The sequence below is a fragment of the Atractosteus spatula genome, chromosome 7 (assembly GCF_055471065.1).
Source record: "Atractosteus spatula isolate fAtrSpa1 chromosome 7, fAtrSpa1.hap1, whole genome shotgun sequence".
In the NCBI taxonomy this organism is placed as follows: Eukaryota; Metazoa; Chordata; class Actinopteri; order Semionotiformes; family Lepisosteidae; genus Atractosteus; species Atractosteus spatula.
The window spans coordinates 20021217-20047904 of record NC_142712.1 but is presented as its reverse complement, the minus strand read 5'-3'; the positions used below and the strand labels follow the sequence as shown (position 1 = coordinate 20047904).

Genomic DNA, 26688 nt, shown 5'->3' with positions numbered 1-26688 from the left:
AGTTACAAGGAACTGTGGTCTGTAACCTGAAAGGGTGCAAGATCTTCATTCCTATCCAATGTGCAGATACAAGAGGTGTAATAGTAGATAATTTGAATTGTGAAAACAAGTAACAAAAAAGACTATTTTCAAAGTACAAAACAACTGGTTCACTAAATTGGGAGCTACAGTAGGTGATCTCAGCTTAGGAAGATCTAGGACTAGAAAGCAATAATAAGCCCTAGTAATTGCTAGGCATCTCTGAGCTTGCAGTGATAATTAGCTCATGGAGGTTTTGGAGCAGTATACCAAGATACATGTATAAAATCTTACATTTTGAGAAATAAAGCAAAGATTTCATAGAAGTCCCTGCAAGAGTGTTGAAGGTAAAGAAATAAACTTAAGATATTATACTGTATGTTTCATCAGTTCACAGTGACTGGGAATTCCACATGCTCTCAATCAAAGTGAGCTCAATGCAGCCCTTTATTTTCAAGTGCATGTACTCACCTAGCACTGTCAGGAAGGCCTTGGCAGTCTTGACAGGCATCGTGAAGAGGGAGCAGGTGTACTGTCCTTCGTCTGACAGGGTCACATCGCTGATGCTGATGCTCAGCTCGTGCCACGAAGCTCGAACCAGTTCGATCCGGTTGTCCCTCAGGGCTGCAAAATAAATTTAAAAGAGTAAATGATCTTTAACAACCCCATTACAAGGACGGTCACCTCACACTTGCACCATTTATGCAAATTCCTCAAGACATCAAAGATTCATGAGAATTCTTTAATACTTAAATTACCTTGGGAACAGTCTTTTTTTATTGTATGGCATCAGTGTTAATACAGACCCAGAAATTAATTTTAAATTTTTTTTTCTGATTGTATAACCCAGAGAAAAAAAGAGAGGTATTTGACTTTTTAAATGCTCTTCTGAACAAAAATTAATAAGAGTATTGAAATCAATCATTAAGAAAAAGGGTATATGAGTATTATAATGATATATCATCCAGAGGCAAAAGAAATATGGATTTATCAAGATTATAGCTTTCAGTGATTAAGTGTATTTTTAGCCCTTGGTATCTGAGTCAATTAAGGTGTCTTTTGGGAGAAAGAAAAAAAAACAGTTTTGAAGGATAACTGCAAAAATGTTTGTTTCTGGAGAATCCATTCTTAATAATAAACAGTGACAGAACTGGTTGTCACAATCTAAAAAAAAATACGACTGAAAACTTGTAAAAATGGTGCTGTACAAAATTAAATAAAAAAAAAGGTTTCAGAAGTACAGTCCAAACAGAGAATTTTGTTAGCTTGAAATGACTATGAGTTGATTCAACTTTACTTATCTGTATGCAAAAGCTTGTGTTTAAAAGATTCATGAAAGATGTTTTCCAAAGAAGTGCCATTAGCAATGGGCCCCCTTGGTTCATGAGTTCAGAACTTACTAATTTCAGAGTGGATTTTCATGACCAAGCTGTGAACAGAATTCTCAGAGAAGATGTACAACCACTATTTGAGTGCCACATGGTATGGATGGGTTGAGTAAGCCCAAAAACCGTTGGCTTGCTGCACAATGGTTTAATGGGTGCCTGTGAGCAAACCTGCACCATCATGTAAAGCATTTCTGAGTCCTTATCCCTCCTTTGAACCATTAAAATAAGTTGATTGAAAACTCAAGGTTTCAAATCAGGAGTTTTAGAAAGAAAAAAAAAAAAATATTTTTATTCTGTATTTTATTCTGAAGAATGATAAAGATATGAAGCACTTCTTTATATTAGATGGTGGGTTTCTGGAACAAGGAGCTAAGCCAGGTTGTTGAAACTGATTCCCAAGATTTTTTCAAGCAATGTCAGGATAAAATCCTTGAATGCTGTAAATAAGCTAGAAGCAAACAAATGCACAAGGCAAGCTGAAAGGCCTCCTATCATGTAATATTTCTTCTAATATTCTAAAACTAGAGGGTGTGCATACTTTGTCCGCTAATTACAAAATACATTAAAGACATATCCAATCTGAGCACTAGGCAGACTCACTGCATCTTGAATTAAAGATAAGTTTCTATATTTTATTCTGTAGGGTTAAAAAACTGAGCTATGAATTAACTGTGTATCTTTTCTGTAAGATTTTCATCCCTTGGTATGTGGAAGTATACTGACATTTAGATACAAAGGATAATATATTCTTTCACTTATCCACAACTAACTCTAGCTGATGATTTCTGGACAATGCAAGCTTACAAACTTATTAACCACAGACTGACCTTGCATAGTCTTTCTTCGCAATATTGAGCCAATAACGTGTCACTTAAAACTAAAGATTTACAGGCAGTATAACACTCTCGCTGAAGTAATGTGTTTAAAGTTTGCAGCTAATTTATGCTTTCAAACACCTTCAAAAATGGGGTCAACCTGCTGCAGCTGAAAGGAAAAAAAAACAATGTGAGCCCTACAGAAAGGTCATGGAAGTTTCTCAAGTGTCTCAAAGGAGATATGGAGTGCTTAAAATACACGATCATCTGCTGGAAGAATAATAATATTAAAAAGAGTCCAGACTCTTAATTATATAAATTACACTTCCAAACTAAAGTTCTCCTCCCTAAAGGATTTGGCAGTGGTCCCCCAGGATAGACACTACTTTTAAATAATTGGACTTAATGAGTTCCATTATACAGGGCAATCCTAGTTAACATGTTAATGAAAATTGGCTAAAGTAAAGACACCGCATTTTTCACCCCTGTATGCATTTGTACTCGTCAGTGTTTTAGGAGCCATGAACCCATGAAAATAAGGATTGCAGAATTGGCCTATTAATAATGGAGGATGACCAAAGAGGGAATGAGGAGATAACATTAATAAAAATGGATAAAAGTCTCTAGAGTTGCCAGCATTAAAAGAATGGGTCATACATTATTCCAAAACCCCACCTCATTGTTTTCAATTGTTTAAGTTGGTAGAATCCATTTGAAATTAGTAAAGCAATTCAGTAAAATGTCAATCATTTTTCAGCTTAGTGGACTTTTTCTTAGTTTTTTTAAATGACTTTTTAAGCACAACAGAGATACATGATCATGCTAGAATCTAAATCTATGTTCACAATCACCAAAAGTTTTTCTGCATGAGACTTTTTCAGAATGCCTGCCGTATTTATTTACTTTGAGTAATATAATTTTGGACACCCAGAGAAGTTTGGAGGGCTTTCAATATACACTTCCAAAAGAATCAATTTGTAATGATTTGCCAGCCTTTATGTACTTTATACCGAATAAATACATCTACACAGGAGAGATAACCTGTATGTGAATACAATGTACATGATTGATGATTGAAGTTGATTTCTTTAAAACACATCAAAATTATTTTATTCATTTAGATCAATAATAACACAGCTTTTAAAACATTCTTCAATAAATTGAAGCATGGCTTTTAAAAGTCTTTTCTCACAAAATCTGGTAATGTGCAAAGAAACCATACAGAATGCAAACTTTGGTTAGCCCCAATTGAAAATAACATATATTATCAGAAGGTTTGAGAATGCTTAAGGCAAGAGAGAAGAGTTCAATTAAAATTAATGATGTGCATTAATACAAACACACAAACACACACATTGTGAAGGTGTCATCAAAGGAATGTACCAAGAGAATGTCTGATTGGGAAGTAAAAAAAACTGAAAAGATAAGTCACACCTAAAAGAGATACTATCTATCCTATTGAGCCAAGATAAATGAAGGCTATTAATCACATCACTAGCAGACTTTCAAAGGATCACTTAAACACACATGTGGCAATAGTTAAATGGACACAAGAACAATGACAAAATTAAAGTAGGTAATAATGGACCGATCAATCTCAACAACTCACAAGTTTATAAAAGGATTAAAAGGTTGTAGTGTAAAATCAGAAGATTGCTTTATTAGATTCACACTTAATTGTAGTAGTCAGACAGGTGCAAAGCACTGAATGCAGGTTCCAACAATATACATCATAAATTGAATGCAGGTAGCACTGATCTTGAAGAAGCAGTGTTTGAAAGAATTTATAGAGTTTATTGACTTATTGGTATTCTCTTGTGGACAATGTAGAGGAGCCAATTCCAAAATTAGTTACTGTGCCATTTGGATAAACACTTTAAACAAGAGTGACTAGGAAGGTATACAGTACATCAATAAGAAACCAGTAGCCAGTCACATCAAATGAGTCAAATGCCCACCTCTTTGTAGCCTTTTTTGTGCTGCTATGCACAAGAAAGATCAAGAGCATGCTTAATGTACAGTATCAGACTTCTAAGAGAAATGTTTTCCTAAAATGTAGGACAAACACATGGCAACCAACTTTCCAGAAGTGCTTTGAATCTTACCATATGAAAGATTTGATATGAAATTCATACTGGTGAAAGATCACAACTAACGCAATTAGGGCTAAGAATCCAATATACTGTATACAGTATAGAAATCAGTGTCAGTGACATTAGGGTTTAGATTAAATAAAGCAATGGAGCCTTGTTTTAATGGATTTAATTAAATTATTAATTTGTTTATTTAAATGTATACTTCATTTGCATTTTTTTCCCTCACAAGCAATGCAGTTTCTTTTTAGTTTGTCCTTCTTGACAGTTTCCTCCTGGCATCTCTCTTTTACTTGTGTCTCCAGAGATATCATGAGACTAAACACTGACAAGATGAAGCTCTGAGATTCAGAAGATAAGCCCAGAAAAAATGATGCTACACATCTTAAGGAAAGAAACCATAGAAAGCAATTACAGCTTTCCACTGTGTTAAATAACACCAAAACTGAAAAGACAAAAATCAAATTGAATACAAAAGACATCCTTATATTGAAGTATTAAGGTATATTGGGAAGGATTAGGTGTATTACACCACATTAAGATACCATATTAAGATGTAGGCTGCTAATTCACACAAGTGGCAGACATAATTACAGTAAACATGTAATGGTAATTTTGTGCTAAATACTGAGAATCTAGCGAGAACATCTCTACAATGTCTTCTACGTTTCTAAACACAGAAAAGACAGAATTAAGACTGAGGTATAGCTGAACAAAAATATTTATCTTGCTCAATTAATTAATGTATCAACTTTGTTGTAAGCATAGGTAACAAGATATATGACTGCATCCATCTACTGTACTGTATGTTAACTGTATTTAAATCAAACCTCCTCTTCATAACTAATCTAAATTGAAAAATACAAGGAAATTAACATACAAATAACATATTGCAACACAGTGGTGTTTAGATGATAAAATCGATACCTAACTCTCTAATAATATAATATATTATACATACTGTATATAATATAATAATATACTGTATGGTAATATACTGTAACCTTCACTAAAACAAATAGACTGAAAATAGGTGTATGGATATATAGAGTAGCATGATGACCAAACAAGTTGCTGATATTGATGTTATGTTACTGTAATGTGCATAGCATTTAAGCATGTATAACCTCATTAATCTCTTTGTATAAATTTAAGCCAAAATTAAAATATTCTTTTATAGGGAGTGCACCCAAACAGTTTCTGCTGCAGGCAATATGTGTCTCTGTTAAGTCATGAAGAGGTTAAATGATATTGAATGTTCAGAATGGTTTGGATATTGAAAGTCTTAGACTCAGACATTAGAAAGACTTACAGTACATGAACTCTGATCATGTTCAATAATTTCAGCAGGGCTATGTAATAAGACAATTACTTTTCTAAATGCAATAAGCAACTTATATTTAAGCAACACTAGATAAAAAAAATCAGAAACAACAGAATTTCATTTGAATAAGCTGGGAACTATACTAAGTAACTCCAAGTATATACAGTATCTTTTGAACCATGATGGTGTGTCCTCAGGTTGCCTCTACTTCTCACACAAACATTTTTTGTACACTATTCCTCTTTAGCCTTTACAGTGTTCCTATTTAATGCCAAGTACTGATGGAGAGACTCTGACAGGAAACCAGAATCCTGACTGCACTGGTATGGACTTTGTGGTGGTAAAACATACTATGGAGTGAGAGGATCAAGGCCACACAGGCTCTAAGGGATTTGGGATATCAAAGTTCATATCAGCATCTTTACAATCAAAGAGACAGTGAGACAGTCTAGCTTCCTATTGCCTGTACAGTATGTCCCCAAAGCACAAGAGAAATAAAATAACAGCTTTTGTTTTTGAAGACTACATCATTCCCAAGTTGTTGTGAAGATGACATACTGCAAGTCTGTTTTCTTATTGCTGTATAAGCTCTCAGCTGAACAGATTTGCAGCAGTTATCAGTCTGTGTAATTCAGGGATGCCCTCCTAGTTTTACACAAATATAATTTTGTTAAATTTTTCCAATTAAATCCTATACACTGTATCAAGCAAGCATATCATGAGAACCTCTATACCAAGCTTGACCTTATGGCAGTGTGCCATTATTAAATTTCACCCCCCCCCCAAAATTTAAAAAGTAGTACTACTGTAGATACATACTGTACATTAGTTTAAATGATCCTGTAAAGTGACATAAATTATTCATTCTCCAGTTATCATTAAAGATCTAGCAACGCTAAGTATCTTTACTTAGCAACGCATTTTTAACTGCAGTTAGTTTACATGAATGCTCTTATTGTACTTGTACTTGTAATGTTCAGGTATCCCTATCTAAATGTGACACACTATGGACAGAGTGGAAGAAAGAACAATGGAATGGATGGACCACTTTATAACATTATTATGAAACTAATTTCATGTGAAGGAACAATCCAGGACCACTAGTCCTACTAGTTACTAGTCAGCTGAACACATTATCATATTTGCTGAGAAGGCCTGTTCAAATAAGAGATATAAATGAAACAGAAAAGAATGTAACATTAATCCTTTTTATGAAACTGCTTTTAATTTACAACCTCAGCATTGTTGGTGATAAAATAAAAATAAAAAGACAACGATATAATAACATTGAACATGGCATTTTTAGTTCCTGTTAAACTGACTTATTTGTTGTCTTCCAATGAATGGGTGACTAATCAAGGCTCACACAACTATGCTCAGCTCTTGTCCCGACATGATTGTAGTATTTAACATAACTCATTGGATTGCAATCATTCTTTTCAATACATGTACAATGGTGGCTATTCTCTTATCTTTACAAATCTGTCTCACAATAGAAACAACATGAGAATTACTTTCTAAGCAATAGAGCTTGTCAGAATAACTGAATATAATTTGGGTCAATCATGACATGGCGTTCAACTTAAATTGTGATAAAAGCTATTACTACAATGGCAGTACAAAGGAAAATAATTGCAGCTGATTGTCTGTTAATATTTTGTAAACTGCTCCAAGTTGAGCTGGAATGTGCTTTTGAAAGCACAATAATGGGTGGCATTCACAAAGCTTTGGGAACTTTATTCCCTGTATTAATCATTGCCTCAGTACACATCTACTGGTTTGATCAATGCTTGTTTCAACTGGAATTTAGTAACCGTAAAAATCCAAAGGAGAAACATTTCTGCAGAAACCTTAACATCCTCTATAAATTATTTTAGAAAGGGCAGAATTGATCACCCTCAATTAAAATACAAACTGAAAAACATAGTGTACACTCTAGACCACAAAATGGTCTTATGTAGAGTTCAATGGCATGAAAAGATTTTAAATAAACCATATATAGCATATTAAATATAAGCAAGGTAAATGCTTATACATAATGATTTAGTGGATAATTACTGGTGTATTTTCATTTTGCATTAATGCAATAATAGCAAAGAATGTTTCAGGGTCACTATCTTTTTTTTTCTGCACTGTTGTGTTAAGGATGATGATCAGTAAGGAACAAACTCTGCATTAATTTGTTTTGACAGATTGTGTTTTGTACCTTTGAGAGAAATTGTATTTTCATGTATTGGTAATAAATAAAAAGCCCAAACGTGAGAACAATTCAAAGTGTAAAAATAGAATTTTCTCAAAAAGGAAAAGCCACCAAAACAAAGTCTTGATTGCAAGCCTCTCCTGTATTTAATATAACAGAAGCCAGTTCTGCAGTGTTCAATAAAACATTTGCAGAACTATTTTCAGAAACTATGCACCTTTTATTTCAATTTATAAACTTGATCTATGGTTAGACATTCAGTTTTCCAAAGTCCAGTATCAATAAGAAAACCTTTATGTCCTTGCCTGCTTCCCAGAAGGACATTTTCCTAGATTATAAGAATTCAGTTTGTGTGGAAAATGTTCTGTCAGAACATCTCATTAAAACTCATTGATGACTGCAACACTCGCTCCTTTATAAATCCTCTTAAATCAAGCGTTTTTCTTCTTGCTGCAGGTCCGCCAAATAATGCAGATTAGACTGAATAGGAAAAAAGGAAAATTTAATTCCCAGCCCCTCTGCAAATATAGATCTGATGCTCAGTTACGTGTTACATTCTAATGTTTTCAAACACCCCTTGAGACTTTAATTTTCTTTTAAAATATTATATTCAAAAGAAAGCCTACAGATGAAAAGGTTGTAATAAGTTCAATAAAGGAAGATGTTAAATAAACTGCAACATAATAATTCTTGCATTGCACTAGAAGCTGTAGGAACAAAGGGATGAATTGGCCCAACTGATTTTTGATTCATTGCCTTTCATCTGTTGTTCAAATGGAAAGTGTACTTGATTCTCAGATGAATGCATCTTTTGAGCTTTTACATTAGAATACAAGGGATTATTGGAAAGTATATTTCCTTTCAGTTTTGCCAACACAACACATGTCCAACACATGCCCAGCACATGCTTATCATAACAGGTGAGGGGTGTAATTGTTGTAAAAGAACTGCTCATGGATTCTGTTCTCAACTTCTGCTGTTTTTTTAGCAGGATTGGAGCTGATTTCCACAGGTAAATCTGGAAAATAAAACACCATCTGTAAGGAGCCAAATACCTCTTTTCTGCAATAAAGTAGAAAAAGGTAGAATAAGGTAATAGCTTATTGCCTTTGCTCCCTATTACTGTACGTACAGTATGTGCCCCTGTGTTTCATACAGCACTTCTCTTTCCTGTATTTCTAAGTTTATTTTTAAGACTTTGCAGAGAATCAAAACCAACCCGGAGGAAATCGAAGGGATCCCAGTGGGTTAGAATGTAAAGAATAAGTAAACCAATCTTTGCATATCCTTTCATGGCATTTTATTGGTTCTACAAGCAGAAAGTTCTACTCTACTCAGAAGTTCTACTTTCTTATCTCTCTTATCTTATAGAAAGCCAATAGAGGGGTGCAAGCTATTATATTATAATATATTATCCAGTTGATTGTCTATATGACATGCACGGTCATTTTTGTTTCCCTGCCCTGTTTCTTTAGCATTATGCCTCGACTGGTTTTTGTTTGGGATGTGTAGCCAATAAAGCACCTGAGTTGCTCTAAACATCTAAACAGCAAAGAAAATAAGGCTACAATTAAAGTTACTACATGCAGCACCAAGGTGCATAACATCATCCAGTACATAAAGTCACACAGTATAAAAATAATTCATTAATTGGATTTATATACAGTAGGTTTTTTCATTCACAGCTGATTCACTACCCAACTGTGTGACATGTAGCAATCATGATGTGCCTTTATCACCACTGCACAGCACATCAGGTAGAATGCTATGAAATGCATTGTCATTTGAATTAGGGGGGGAATTTGGAAGGCAAGATTCTACATTTCCAGGGTTAGGTTTAGCCAGAACATTGAAGTAAACTCATCAGGATTTCAGTTGAATCCCTCCTGAGAAGAACATCATCTGATACAACACAGTATCCTCAGAAATCATCATGGGGTTTTGTTTTTTCTTTTCTGTGCAATGGGGCGCAGAGGTGTACAGGGGGTACAGAGGTGAATGAGGCACTGGAGAACAAGATGTCAAAGGATTGCAAAGATATGGAAGGGCTTCTTGGAAGCACTAAATGCATGGGGGTACCAGGCACTGAAAAAGCAGGGTACACATGTATTACTGACACTCACAGAGGCAAGGTATTCGGAAGGACCTATACAGGGCACCAACATTCACATTAAAGAGCTGTTAAATGGAAATGTAGGCATTGGTTCTCATGGGTTGTGGAGCGGTAAGGGGAAGAAGCACAGAAGAACTGAAGTTAGATAGAGATTTGACGAAGGAAAGGAGGGAAGAGATTTGTGAAAGCGCTGGGTTCTGGAATACACAGAAACACAGAGCACAGAGCTACATATCAATGGCTTGACTCAAAGCAAGAAGGACAGATGTAAAACTTTGATGAGATGTGCAGTCCAATAGCAGAAGTCTGCTGTACACTATCAATCTTTGCTTCTCTTTTTGTCAGTGCTTGTTTTCAACTTCTAAAAACTAGGCAGAAAAAAGTGGAGAAGGCACTGAGCTTATGCAAGCAACAGCAAAAAGTAGAAGCAAGCTCAAAAATAACAAAAGATAACAGCGTTTTTTTTAAAATAGCAAACCATGAAAAACAACTGCTCAGCCTAGAATTAAACAAGAAGGCAGCAGAAAAGTAAAGGAATGAGGCAATCTAAATATCTAATCCTTCATTAGAAGAATTGAAATATTCCACTAAATATCCAACTTGTCTTTGTTTTTTTTTAAAAAGAACAGAAAAGGGAAGGAATGAGGCAAGCACAATACCCATCATTTACTGTCATTTAAAAGAATGCTGAAACTACAGCTTTAAATCCCTCTCATTAGTATTAAAATATACAGGTGGGAATGGACCTCCACACATCATTAATAGTAGTACCTACAGTAGTAGTAGCTTAAACAAATAATTAAATGAAGCCGAGTCCTGTTGTGAGAAACTCTGCGGTAGCAGCCGTTAGCATATTCTGTACCAAGTAGTCTCTCTTACTCACAGTGGACGAAACTTCCGTGGAATCTAATTAAAAAGTTTAATATTTATATAGAGGATCTAGAGAGAATTGTAGAACCTACTTCAGATTTGCTGAATCTAAACCTTTGCTATAGATATTATACAGTTCTTGTCTGCTTGCTAAGACAATGAAGAAAATGATCTCTTGTTTAGTCGTCTCATATTTTTTTTTAAAGACAGGCTTGTCAAACTAATGCAGGTATTCATTAGATGCATGTGCTTTAACTGGGAAAGCTTATGAATTTTCCAGTGTATGTCTATGAGCTATGAAGGTATACCCTTTAACTCAATAAATGTGTATCTTTAAGCATAGAACAGAATACATTTATATATGTGTGTGTGTGTGTTCACGATGGCATGGTGGCACAGTAATTAGCATTTCTCCCTTGCAGCACTGGAGCCCTGGATTGCTATCTGCGTGGAGCTATGTCCTTCCCATATTGGTATGGGTTTCTTTCTGTACTTCTGATTTCCTCCCACAGTCAACAGACATACTAGTAGTTTAATTTGCTTCTGGCAAAACTGCCCTGGTGTGAGTGTGTGTGTCTGTGTGTGCCTTACGATGGACTAGTGTCCCATCCAGGGTGTACCCAACCTTGCGCTCATTGTTTGTTTTGGCTTCCCTGTGAGCCTGAACTGGTTAGAAAATGGATGGATATACAGTATGTTCAATGATCTGTAAAGTCTTTAAGATCTCCAAATTAAGCACAAAAAAGAAAAACACAACAATTACCTGGTGTGTTTTGCAAAATCATATTATCTTTTACCTGCCTGACCTTGGTGCTGAATCATAGACAGCAAATATAAGGTGAAAAGGCAGTGAGGAAGATACTTGTTTCAATGAAAACTGCTAAAGTTAGGAAGAATTTAAAATGTTGAGCTGAAAACATTTCAAATGAATCAAAGTATTTAAAAATTAATAAAATGTCCCCAAAACAAAGTCAATTTGTTTATTTTATTTTCCTTTACAGCATGCTTGCGTTGGCACAGACCACAAAACATTCTGAAGCATGCCGTCACACAGCCCAATGTTCATCACACAAAACCTGATGCCATTTATTTCTCTGTGATTGAACAACCATCTAATTATCATGGATAATTACCCCATAAATTACAACATGATTGATAAATATGTGCAATGTTCAGAGCAGTTAATGGACACTTTAATTACCTTCTACTCTCATAATCACAGGAAGGCAGATTTTCCTTTCTTGTAATATTTCATAAAAATACATCAATAGTACCAGTGAAGCAAACAATTAACCCATAATGACAGGTTTGGAGGAAGAGATTTTGATATTTCTGTGTCACAAATATTAATTGATGTTGAAAGCAACATCTAAGTAAACAAATGTGTTTCAAGATGAAAAATAATTAAAACAAAGTTTTGAATTATTTCCAGAGGATGGGAAGTATGGAACAAGCATAGTCATGGAAAATATTAATTATATTTAATTGAAAATATGTAGAAAATATCAGTTATTGCTGTTATACCAGTGTGCTGGCTTATTTGAGTGTTTGCTATTGTCCCCAGAAATATTAAAATGATAAATATTTATTTTAAAAAAAGTATTTTTACTAATCAGGGAATTGAAACATTCATGAATCCAAGCACTATGCATCTAAAACCACCCTTGACAACTTTTTACAGTCAAGGCTATATTATCGCTGACTAATATTATAGATAAAATACATCACATGTAATATAATAAATTGAATTTAAGCCCAAAACCCTCCTCTGGAAGTGTTACATATAAACTACACGCTTTTATGTTACATATTATGACATATGACAACATGAGACAATTTCTAATGATTAATATCAGTAATAACAATAAGCTCTTCCTTAAGAATGTTTTGCAAAGAAGTAACATTCAGCTATTGCATTATAAACAAGAAATGTCTGTATTTGCTATAGTTGTGAATATCATTTTACTTTTAGGCTCTAAAACATTTAGTGAACAAGTGAGAAATTAAAAGTCCTGATTTTCCCATGCTCAGAAAATTAAAATGCATTCAGGGAAGATATACTGTAATTATGGACAATATGCCTGCAAATTTTAAGAAGTTCAGAAATATCAACACATATATCTGATAATGAAACAAATATGATTGATATTATTCATTTTCAAATATAATGAAAAAATGTTTCAGTCATACATTACAATATGCAGTGGATTCATTTGTATTTTTTATAATACTCTTCATGATGATTTCCATTAAGCTAAGTATATTTTTTTCCAGGTGTTTATTTTATACATTGCTGCCATAAGGGACATTAAGGCAAATTACTCCAATAATTGGGATGAACTGAGAGGATTGGTGCATAATATCTACTGCTAGGGGTTTTTTAATGATTAAGAACTTGATGAAAAAAAAAAAGTTTTTTTTTTTCATTGGCCTTTTTCAAAAGCCTTTTTTTGTTCAACCTCCTGAACCTGGAGTTATATGATATTAATTTTTAGAATTTGTACCACAGCAAAGGGTGACGCATATAAATCTGCACTGTGACCTTGTCTGTTACAGTCTTATGAGCTGGCTTCAATTGCTCTGTATTTTCCTTCTGATAGAAACCATCCCAAGGCCACCTCATATCACTAACTCTTACTGACGTTTGAGTAGCCTCTTGGGGACTGCATATTTTTAAAACCAGTCGTTGTAACAAAATACTGTTTCCCGTACTCCTGTGACACTCACCCACACCACAGGCCATGTTAGTAAGCAACATTCTCTTGCTGTCTTGGTGCTTCATTGATTTTCTTTCATGCACTGTGTCTGGGAGGAAAACAGTGTCTCATCATGAGGCTGGTGTTTATAAATCCATAGTGATAGTAATGCTAGGAGATATTTTGGTCATTTGGTGATTCATGACTTACAGCTATTGATGACAGTGTTGATATTAATAATCATAATAATCATAATAGCAACTTTTTTGCTGTATTATCACTGTTTGGTACAGAAGGCATGGTAAAGAATTTTGAAAAAGAGTTACTTTGTTCCTATCCAAAGAGAAAATCAACATTTCTGAGCAAGATACATCTGACATAGTCTCACGGGTTTGCTGCTAATAAAAATACAGAATAAGTAAGAAAATTAAATTTGCAACATTTTCATTGTTTTCAATTACTTTTTTGTACATGAATCCAATCTGCCAATTACTTTCCATTTCCATTCACTACCTTTGCTACACATACTGTAGATCTTTGCTTTCCCCCATAGGCAAACAGCTCACTTCACATGAAATGAATTATAATGGATGAATTCAGTTACAATGCAGGCCCTGCTGTGGGCACTGACTGGATGGCGGTGTTTAGTGCCACCACATGACTGTCTTCTAGTGGGCATCTCAGCTGATGGCAATGCAGGTTGCAAAAAAATGCAGATGCAACCAAATACAGTATTTGAAGCTCAAGCAGCTTGTTGGCAAATTCATCGGGTCAGTAAGTGAACATAGGGATGGCTGAATACCAAGTGCTAAAGTGGAGACTGGGACTTATGTTCCATCAAGCAGGTGTCTGCAATTAAGAGAATGATAGCTGGTTCTGATGAGTCATTGTTCCTAATAGCTCTGAGATCCTTTAATGGATGGCAGGTGCCAGATATCAATAAGTGGCTCCTAAGATGGTGAGGGGAGCATTGTAGTATTTCATAGTAATGGATTATCCTCCTCAGCCTTCCTCCCAGAGAAAAAATGTTAAAATATCTCACATGTACATGACTGAGCTACTTAAAGCCATTGAAATTTCTAGAAAAGGAATCTAATTAAACATTCGATGAACTTTTTGTTCCAATAAATTCTAATATTACTGTGCAAACCTGCAACAAACCATTCTCTTGACAGCAAACAAATGATATGGTTTGGCTCCTTGCTTCTTGACTTCCAAAAATAAATTATATCTCCTAAAAATATATATTTGATTCTTCATGCTGTTGCTTACATTACAGATACAGATGAATAATGGAAATGAAAACAGATTACTATCGATAAAGATGATGTGTCACGATTGCAAACCCCTCCTCTTAAGGGTGCTCCAGCCCTTCCTCGTTTGCCTCATTTCCCACACCTGTTCCTTGTTCCTACCCTGTATCAGTTCACCTTTAAAAGCCAGGCGCTCACTTCACTTGAGGCTCTGCATCTGGTTCCCTAATCGTGTGAGCCTGGGACCTGGTTGTGCCTAGCTCTGTTATGTTTTTAAGTTTCTAAGCATGTTCTTGTTCCAGTTCCCCTTGCTGGTTCTGACCCGGTTCCTGTTTTTAATCCTGCATTTTAGATGGATCACCTGGTCATGGACTTTTGCCCATTTCTTGGATTCGCCTATGGATTTATCCTTCGGATTGTTTGAATCGGCCACACCTCCCTGGATCACCAGCACTCTATGGACACGCCCCCCTGTCTTTATTCCCGTCTCCTGCATGACTTTTTCCCTTGTGTTTTCTCACTTTAACCCGGATTGTGTCATCAGCATAGGGTCAGGAAAGAACTGTTCATGACATGATGTATCAACATTGCAGACACTGATTTGTACAGTAGCATCACTACAGTAACAAAATGTGTGTTTTTATTGTACCTTTTAACCTTATCATTAGTTACTGTACACTTTAAAATCAGGTACAGCGTACTGTTAGCACAGGGTGGCATGGTACTAGCAATAACATACATTCTGGGTTACAGATAATAGTACTAACCTTTTATTAATCAAAAGTCATGATCTCTTTTATAATTGATGAAATCTGTTATCAAATTGTTGCAACAGGAAATACTGTAAAGTGCTTAAACTGAATTGTACAGTATGACTGTCTAAGATGACTTACAATGAACGAGAACAGAGCAAAAATGTGATGCAGACATATTTCTTCATCTGAGAAAAGAACACAATGAAATCTATACATAACAAGCAACGGCAAGAAGGTAGTTTCTTTTTCCTGTTTTGGATGTGCAATGGTGATAATTGACAAACAAATGCACTGGATGGGTCAGTAATGAAAGCAATGCAGTGCACATTGCTGCGATGCTGTGAGAGAAGAGAACAGCTGTATTGTGTGATGCAGTCCTAATTTTAACCAGATAAAAGGAAATTCTACCATGACAGAAGGATATATATACAGATATTAATCTCTCATCTTTTCTTTATTTCCCTTGACTGATCATTGGCAGATGCATGGCAGGTTGTAGAGAGGCAAGCAAAATATATTCAGACACCCAATATAAAATACAGTATTTATTAAAAAGAAAGAGTAACATACACAAAAAAGCAATGGAATATAAGTTAATAATATTTTCAAGATGTAATGTTGGAAAGATCAGCAAAATTAACTTCATACTGTATATACTTGATCATGTGTTTCTCTCTAAGTTATCTTTCAGTGGCTACAAATAAATTGATGCCGATCAAAGAGACCTCAAATCTGACTACAACCCCAGGGGAAACCAAGCTAATTCATTTGAGAGTATATATACTGTAGAACAAGGTCCTGCTGGCTACAGATCTTTCTCACGTATGCACCAACGTGATTGATGATTGTAGATTATGGAAAAAAGTGTCAGAAAAGACTCCCAGAACACAGACAGTATACCTTTCATAAATTAGTAACAGAATTACTAAGTGTTCACTCTCAGCCGTGCAGTTGAGAATGAACACAGTGTGGGTATATCCAGATAGATCGGGTATGTCTGACAATGTTCTTGCCACTTATTCTTGGTAAGGTTCAGAGCAACCCTGACTCTGTCCCAGAAATATAATGTACTGTGGTCCTGGACTGATCCATTGCAGAACACACATTAAGCTAATCACTTTGTATTTTTTTTCTGTACCCAATACTGGTTTTACTGGGAACAGCTACCCCAAATATGAAATCCCCTTAACCCCACACTCCACGGAGAGAGATGAGAGGGTCAATTTTAGAACAGCCTCTGTTTGGAAGGTGGTATGAAACTAGATCCTCCAGTCCCCCATAAGAGGAGGGAAAACTCTCTGTATTTATCTCCTGGGGGGAGGGGATATAAATACCACCCAGGAGACAACCCAGGGTGGAATAGAATTGACCATTAAATGTTGTGAGGAAGCAGCACTACTACGCCACCATACATTCAAAGCAAATGTCTTGGAGGGCTGTATGCTCGTCCAATGAGACAAACATCTTTTTTCATGAACGTATTACAACAGAAAAACGAACAAAAAAGGCCTATTTTATCAACATAACTTGTAGAATGCAATTTCACACATTGCCCTGGTGAATGCCTATCATTACTACATATGGCCTCAGGTATTGCTATGCACTTAAAATTCCATTACACTTTCTGAAGAGAATTTGTACACGGTAGAACCAATGATACAGTCATTTCCCATTGTCCTCTTGATCGAGGATTGAAAACCTCCAAACTTCGGAAAGTAAGTAAAATACTTTAAAATGCTACAGCTTTAATATACTTCAAGGGAACATTTGGGAATCCATTAAAAATGCAATTAGACTTTGTGATGTATTGGTGTCTGATTTAAAGTTCTGCACTGAGAGAGAATTTAAACTGAGAAAGGTAAAGGCCAAGACTGACAAGATGTATTTATACATACTGTAACTTGTAATGTCTTAGTCAGTTAAAACTAACAGAGTTGTGAGCTTGAGTTTACAGTTATACATCAGTTCAATGCAGAACATCCTGCTCTGGAAAACTGAACTGCTGTCAAGAAATTGCTGGAGCCTACGCAATAGCTTTCACCACAAAAAAGTATGTCTGCACTACCCACTTGTCCAATGATAAAGATGTCAGAATGTCCTGTTTAAAATTGATATTGAAGTGATCATTCTCTGTTTTAAACTGGAGAACTATGAGCCTAATAAACCTGAGAAGTTTATTTTTTTCCTCAGTGAGTTTGCAGAAGTCATTATTTTAAGTAGTATACACTGACAACATTACACTTCCTCTCAACCCTTGTCATAACAGACTATTTTGGGGGCTCCTATAACTATATAAAAGTGTGATACCGGGCTGAACCTACTGGGTATTCATTTTAAAAGTGTAAATGAGAAAAGTTTTTAAGATGACATTATATATTCCTTTTATTATAAATAAACTGTTAAACATAGACTGCATTATATGGAAAAAATATCAGTTAAAAAAAGAAAGAAAGTCTTATACTAAAATCAGAATATGGTCGTTGGATCGTAGCTCTGGGCACACATTAACAAGAGTTGAATCTTACGGGAATAGGTGACTTTCAGGTTTTGTTCTGCAAAGACTATTTATTTCTGTTTGAATTTTGGACAGTAGTTTTAATTCAGCTGTGGCCTGGAAAAGAGATGGTGTTTGAAGTCTCTTCTAAAGCTGGACTAAAACTGATAATAGACAATAGGAAAACATTTTTGTGCTTTAATTGATGCATACAAAATGACAGGGGGTAAAATAAGACATGTCACCATTCTTTTTGTTGAAAACGTATACTACTATTTGTCATAAGTAAATGGCTGTTACCAAGTAAAATACGATCAAAATAAAGATTGAGAGACCTAACTAAACATTTGCACAAAGGGATGCTTAATTAAAAGGAACAACAAAACTATTACCTAGTCTCAGGCTTTCAACAAGTGAAAACATAGACTAAGACATTTTAGATTAGGACTACTTGTTACTAGTTTAACTTCCTTATTATTACCACTTATTCCTTTCTAATTCAATATTTTCAAATGTTAGTTTTCATCTCCGGTCTGAGATGGATTAAAGGAAAACTAACAAAATTAGGCTAAACTAAAAAATGGCAGAAATAAATATTTCGCTCACTTCAGCAAATCTTAATTCTCCAATAAATAAATGCTTTGGAATGTCCTTAGTTAATACCATTTAAATACGATTACATTAAGTCAACACTGAGCTACGGAAAAAAATAGAAGAGAAAAAGCTGGCCATCTAGCCTGTTTCAAAGTTGTCTATTGATACAAAAATCTCATCTAGCCGTAGTATCAACTCTTTGGGTAAAGAAGTGCCTCTGAGTCTTAAGGCGCTACCATAAAGTTTCTATTCTTGCCTCCTGATTCATTGACCTATTTATAGGTGTTAAAGCACTCACTGTACTGATGAAGCAGAAAAGTAAATATATTAAATATATATTTTTTAACTTCACCCATCTATCTGTGTCAGATTGTTTTTAAGATAATAACCTAGTGTTACCTTATAGAGAAGCCTGCGGCTGGTATCACTACTTTCCAGAAATAGTTTTTTTAAGACCCTGTTGTACCACATTTCAGAGTGAGAGGTTGACATTATAGGTCATTATTACCATGAAACAGTTTTAGCAAAGGATGTGTGAGAAATTGAGATATGTGTCCTGTCTATTAGACAATGCAGATGGGTAATGAAGTTCTCAGAATATGAAGGGGGGGTTAGTTGCAGTAGTCAGCTCTTATGTCAAGTTAGCCAGATGCTGTGCAATGATATATCAAAACATTTTCTGACATTTTCAAAAGGCTTTCAGTTTTCTGTCTCAATTTTTTTTCATCTATTTAAAACAAATTTCCTTGTAGAGCATTTCCTGCATGTTTTCCACAATTCTCCTATATGTTTTTTATCTGAAATTCTCAGGAAAGGTTTTTGTTTTGTTGGAATTATTTTACATTACCTTTCAAATACTGATTTTAATTTTGGATTTAGACATTCAAAGGTAATTTGATAGAAGAGCTTTGTCCATTTTGAATGTCTTGACATACATTTTTCTCAACAAAGTAGTTAGAGTGTTGTCAAAAACTATTTGCTTCATCTTAACGTCAGAATTACTAATATCAGTCACATTTAATTTTACAAGTTAGGTAAACTCGCAGGTGCTGTTTCATGATGAATGGAAATTAAGTTTGTTTAGCGGAGACCTTCACATTGATTTTATTTTTATAAAAATGCACAAATGGTTTTGATAGCCACTTCAATTTCAGTAGTTCTGACAAGTCTTACAGTAGTTCTCACACAACTAAGTCTCGATGCTGTTTCAGAGCCAGAGGATAACTAATACTGTACATTTATTTTCAGTCATTGTGTATTAAGTTATGATTGCGAATTATCTGGTTTGTGCTTGTCCATTTGAAATTAAAATGACAAAAAGGTGGTCTTAAACATTAATGTGACTCACATGCATAAAAAAAAAATCATCTTTACACTATTTTAACTTGAACAACCAGTGTACATTATAATGAAAAATATGTTGATGTAGTGGACCAACAAATGTACACTGATGATATAAAAAAATGGCGAAGATGAAGAACAATAGTCCCTGCTTTTGATATTTTAAATAAATAGGTTATATGGAACAGTGATTATGATTTCTTACATCCCAGAAATCCTGGGTCCCTATGGAAAATGGATCATTTAATGATGTAAACAGAAGATAGTTCATGTTTATTGTTGAAATAGTAAAGCAGAGTAGTGGACAATCAAAGTACCAACCAAGCTTTGTGCTTTTAATAAATATCCCAGAATATCTAACCTATCATATTATCAAAATTATAATCTGTGAAGGTTTTCAAAATGTAATTCAATACATACAGTACTGTACAGAATACAATTTCTTCTAGACAGATTGTATTAATGCACTTTGTAGAAAAGAATACTGTATATATGTACTTTTGTATCAGTCTGTTTATTTACTTAAACATTTTCAAAGCCTAGTGAGAAATTTGTTACCAAAATGTTATGTTTCCAGAAACACTGGTCCAGAAGCACCAAAACTAAAAACCTGCAAAACCTACATTGTTTGTTTGAATGTTGAAATGTTGGGAATCTTTTTGAGACAGTGAGTTTCCTGTTTCATGACATTCAAATTGTATGGTTTACACTATTGGAAGTGTGGTGCTCACCTATATTTTCTCGGAAGCTGCAAAGACAATCAATGGAAATTATATATAATTTTGACTCCAAGTGTTCGCTGACCTTTTCTCTTAATGAAAATCAAGGCATATGTGTGATCCAACACCCCTTTACTGCTGATGTGGCCCTTATGGTAAGTGACACTGTGTGAACAGAAACACATCTGCCGGCTGACTGTTTGGTCTGGAGCACTAGACTGGTGAGCAGTGAGCCATGTGCAACAGACAGCAGACAGCTTCACGAAAGAGATCTGACCAATTTTACAGTTAGAAATGAAGTAAAGTGGCCACTTGCAGTCTTTTGAGCCCTGAAATGACTCAGTTACTTTTAATACATTTCTAAGTATTACTGATGCACAGTTTAATTTTCAGGACACTACTAGTGTAGCGGCAATGCTTGTTAATAAGACAGAATTAAGCGTTGGTATGCTGTCCTAAAGGAGGCCCCATCTCACCCTCCATCTCTGTGGTGCAGCCACAGAGAAAGTATTCATGCAGGCTGATTTAAGATGTTTTCTTTTGATAAGGAACAAGCTCCCAGACGGGGATGCACTTAGCTAAGCCTGGCTATCTGAATGTTACAAAGACAAAGGAACTGGTGGTAGATTTCAGGAGGAAAAAGGTCAAACCTACTCCTGTCTACATCCATGGGAGTGGCGTGGAGATGGTGGACTCGTACAAGTACCTGGGAGTGCACATCGACGATAGACTGGAATGGTCTAAGAACATCGAGGCCATCTATAAGAAGGGACAGAGCCGACTCTACTTCTTGAGGAGGCTCAGGTCCTTCAATGTGTGTAGTAAGATGCTACACATGTTCTATCAGTCGGTGGTAGCGAGTGCCATTTTCTACGCAGTGGTGTGCTGGGGCTCTGGGATTAGAGCAGTAGATTCCAAAAGGCTGAACAAGCTCATCAGGAGAGCAAGCTCTGTCATTGGGTTTGACCTGGACTCCTTGGAGGTCCAGGTCAAACCCAAACTAGAGGCCATCATGGACAACTTCTCCCATCCCCTCTATGACAGGCTTGCAGGAATGAAGAGCACGTTCAGCAATAGACTGATTCATCCACGGTGCGACAGGGAGCACTACAGGAGGTCATTCTTGCCGTCTGCCATAAGACTGTACAATGCATCCACCTTGCGTCTTGGCAGAGGCAACATCGACAGTGACCTGTTTCTGGACTAAACGCATCTACACATCTACTGCTACATCTGTTCTCTTTCTTTTTCTTTTTCTTTTTCCCGTTTACAACCACTTTTTGTGCAATATATGCCAGGGACCTGTGCAATACATTTATATTTATATCTATAGTTACATCTATATTTATATTCATATGTGTGATATGAGTGTGATACGATTTTCTGTGTACTGTTCTGTTCTAGTTTGTTCTTGTGCGTCCGGACTGTGAGTAACTCTTGTATTGTATTGTATGTATTGTACTATTATTATATAATTCGTTACACTGTGGCTGTGTTGTGTGTGTTAAGCTGCTGTTGCACTGCAATTTCCCTCACGGGATCAATAAAGTATCTATCTATCTATCATGATCAATGGTCATCCATTGGCGCCTATCAGTCTAGGGAGTGCCGAATGGACATCTGGACTGCATTCCTAAGTGTCAAGAGTAAGTGACTTATATCTCATCTTGACCAGCCAATCAGGGACTGGCAGGGCGTGGTAATACCACGTGGGTCTCCAATGCCCGCCAAACTCTCAACCAATCAGCACACATCTGGGTCTTGGTCAAAAAGGGAGCGCAAGCTCAGATCGGGGCTCTCCTTGGCCATTTTCGCGCATCCTCAGAGACAATCACGTGACAACTGCTGTTGTCTGCAAAAGGACTTGGACTTTGTTCTAAGCGCGAGGCCGAGGATCCCGTACGTACTCAGAATTCTACCAACGTGAATGCTCCGCTTGATCAACGGCAGCCTACAGTTGGACCCTCGTCGACAACCTGAATAGCTTATTCAGAAGCAGCGCTGGACCGGGAACGAACCAGCTTCTTCCCGGGCAAAAGAGTGACTTGTGAGGACTCGCGGTCACACTCTGTGCATAGAGACTTTCTACTAGCCAGCCGGATTGCTGGTAGATCCCCTCGGAGCAATGACTGCCCTGCGCGCCGCAGTCAGATTCCTCCGCCCGTCCTACTCCGAGCTGCACCTTGACTGGTTGGCCGGTAGCCAGAGGACGCCGACACAACGCCCATTGGACAACCGCTGCAACAGAGGCTGCAACAGAGCCTATCAGCTGGTTTGGTGTTCGTGCCGGGAGATTCCAAATCCATACACAGTGGATAAGTAAACCCCATGTTTTACATTGCGTCTCGAGAATTCAATTGTACCTCAACACAAGTTGTTATCAATTTAATTCATGAGTAATGTATTTACTTCCGAGTTTAGAGTAACAGTGGGTAATAACACTGATTAGCGATTTGGTAACCGAACGATATATATTGACATATATTCTCTGTTGTGTATCTCTTTGTGTTTGCATCTCTTCGAGATTATATACCTTGTATATTGATAACCCTCACAGTAAGGTCTGCCGCTCGTATCCAGGCAGACTAGTATATCTTTGGTGCACAATTTATATTAATAAATGTATCTCGTGTATTGAACCCGTGTGTGTGCGTTGTTAGTTGTTCTGACGATTGATTTTCTAAAAGCTACAACGAACAGCCTCATGATTACTGTTACAATTAATAATTGTCTCAGTAAACCCATCAAACCACTACACTAGTATGAAAAATGAATAATTTAATTAATAAATCAAAATGTAATTCATCCATATATATTCACCCTCCATGAAAAGCACACATTTTCTTTCCAAATATTTTGAGTTTGTAATCTGCAACAGGTTTTTCAGACAGTATATTGGCTCCTTATATTATTTCTCATCTGTGGCTTTTTTCAAAGTACTGTACTTTACATTCACAACATTTGCTGAAATTCAAAATTACCTGTTGAAAGATGTTTCACTTTTATTAATCCTAACTTCAAAGTTGTAAGTTCAGGGTCAGCAAGATGATAAGAGTACCTAACACAATTACTGTACATTACTCTTTAAGAAGTTTATTAGACTGACTTATTGATTAAAGAAAGACTTGTGCAGTACAAAAGGGTGGCCTTAAAATTCTCTTATGTTTTTCAAACACCATTCTTGGAATTTTTACTAAAACCTTATAATCAAAAAGGAGATGCAGATCAAGCTGTTCCCAAATTACCCACTGGGAAGCAAGGTTATTAAAATAAAAAGAGGATCTGCATTCTTTTGTGGGTTCTTTGCTTGCTCCATGTGCTGGTGTTACCATTCAAAGTCAGACAGTAATAATCATGTACATACTATATATCTATATAAGAATGTCTTATTGATTGTTAGACAAGCAAGACAAGCCATCTTTAATATGAAGCATTATCAACAGTTTTCTGAAATCTATTCCTATTTATGCTTGCTTAAGGAAATTTAATAAATTGGTCAGAAAGGAGCTGTCATTGTTAAATTCATAGTGACCATCTCTTAGAATATGTAGATAGGATACTGTACATTACTAATATTTCAAGAACTTCATAGTGATGACTTGAGGATATTGGATCACTGGTGGCTGTCCTCTTCCACCTTTGTGCTCTAGTGTGGGAAGCACAGGAACAGACATGGGAACAGATTTCCATGCTAAGTGACATTGTGCTTTATTTTCAGAAGTGCACTCAGTCCAAACCAACATTCCATAAAAGATCAAGGCAGTTACAAGACAGGAAAAAGCTCATCTGTTGGAGCCCTGATTGCACTTTCATTACACAGGCCAATCAGAAATATCAAATTGTTAATCAACATGTGAGTCCTTAAACAATTGCAAACCAGTGCTAGTCTCTAACCGTGGTCCTGTAGGGCCAAATTTCACTTCATCTTATAAGACACCTATTTTTTTAAGAGAGGCATCACTTAAGCATATGAAAGTACCTAGATCTTAGTCGTAAATGATCTCTTTATTAATTAATTTAACAAATTACCTAACGTGATCAAAATGGAATTAAAAACATTTGTGATTTAATAATGACTAATAAGATCTGCTGGATTGGAACTCTACGGGACCTACAGTATGTCTAGAAGACTTAAAAAGCTCCAGTCAAGACAAAACTGGGACCTATGGAAGAAGGAAGATTTGCGAGACAAATTGTAGTAGTTGGACCCAGGAGAGGACTGAGATACCAGGGACTGCGAGCAACAGAGGAAGACCCCGGCATCATCTTCCTCTACTCTCTACCCAAAACTGTCACAAAGCAGTTCCTTCTGGGCCCTATACGGACGACGCGATCCGGAATAGTGAAGATACATGAGGGAGAAAGTCATGCAGGAAAGGGTCAGGATACAGGGGGGCGTGTCCAAGGTGAGCAGGTGTCCTGGGGAAGTGAGTCCGGGCGAACAAACAAAGCCAAAGTCCAAACGGGGAATCCAAACGGGAGAGTAGAGTCCAAAGCCAGGAGATCCATCCAGGGGTTAAAACCATGAGCCGGGTCAGGGGATCAGGAACAGAAAGTTAAAACCATAATGGAGCCAGACGCAGCAGGACCCTGGGCTCTCACGATGCGGAAATCAATGAGGAACCAGGAGTGAGGTCCGCGTCTGGCTTTTAAGGGGGAGCGGGGATAGGGAACAGGTACAGACAATGGGAGGGAACAAGGAAGAGCTGGAGCGCCCTTAAGAGGAGGGGTTAGCGATCGTGACAAAACTGGACTTGGAAACAAACAGGTAGAGGGGGAGAACATCAGGGACACATTGTTCAGGACAACCAGGACTGGAAAAGATGCCTAAGAACTATCAAAGAGCTACACAGAGAACAGAACTGCATGACTGAATTAACTTGGGACATTTATTGGGTAACTACTGTCCAATGAGGTGCTTATGGCCAGCCTGAAATTTTAGATTTGGGTTTGTATTTGCCCTGGGTGTTGGATAGACAGTATTAACTGTTGTATTTTTAGAAAATAAAAAAAGGATACTTACTATATACTGAACACTAATGTTAATTGTTGGTCTGTGTATGCACTGCTGATTCTGGAAGATGAACAGAAACTGTGGCAAAGAGAAAAGGTCCTAGCATCCTTTAAATTGCTAGGTGGCGTAGTTATGCATGAAGCATGAGTAATTCTTGTTTTCGAGATAATCTGTGACAATATCCTACAGGATGGCCATTCTTCCTGAAGGATTTTACAGGCTATTTAAAATCCATGGTGCTGATGCGAACAAATTAAGTACTAATGAGAGAAAACGATCTTCTAATAAATACATAAATTCTATTACCTGTTGGTGAAATTAAAACATTAGATATAGAATTAAACATGGATGAAAATAGTTAAGCTGTTACACATATGCAATACACGGGAGGTTATGAAGTGCTATCAGAGTAATCTAAGAAATAACAGATTACAAATAATCATGAAATACATTAATAAGCATTTTTTCTAAGACTGTCAAATGAAATATTCTAACAATTAATATAGTATGAATAACCTGGTACAACCAGACCTCTACTAATGATAATGCCATTCTCATTAACAAATTGATTGCTTTCATTTAGGAATGATTTAATAATTCGTTTTTTTTATTGAAAAACTCTAATATGCATTGTAAATAAGAGGTTGTTGTATTCTTCAGAGTGGTAATGTTTAGACAGTATATTCTGTGATGTTAGTTAAGTACTATCCAAAGTTTTGGCCACCATGACAGAAATAGGACTTTGGCAGAGAGTTCTAAAGAACCTAGAACATACTGTAATCATGTGTCCTTCTCACATAGATAAAAAATAAATAGGAATCCTTGTACCTCAGCACAAAGAAAACCTTGGACAGATTTGATAGAGGTATTGAAAATCCCACAAGGGGCTACTAAAGTCAACCTTAACCACTATTTCAAGCTCAAAGGAGAAATGAAGACAAGGAGACACCAGGAGAATTTGAGTGCAAGCATATTCAGTTAATGTGAGGGTGAATGTGAGG

The 26688-nt window shown here is 36.2% G+C and overlaps 1 protein-coding gene across 2 annotated transcripts in view; it reads right to left on the bottom strand.

Annotated features, from left to right (window-relative positions):
* The window catches only part of LOC148830690 (cell adhesion molecule 2-like), a 691585-nt gene that overhangs the window by 94006 nt on the left and 570891 nt on the right, over positions 1-26688 (bottom strand). For both annotated transcript variants that reach the window (XM_088921768.1, XM_088921769.1), the window contains exon 4: positions 490-642. In XM_088921768.1, coding sequence (XP_088777894.1) covers positions 490-642 — 153 coding nt within the window. The remainder of the gene's footprint in view (positions 1-489; positions 643-26688) is intronic.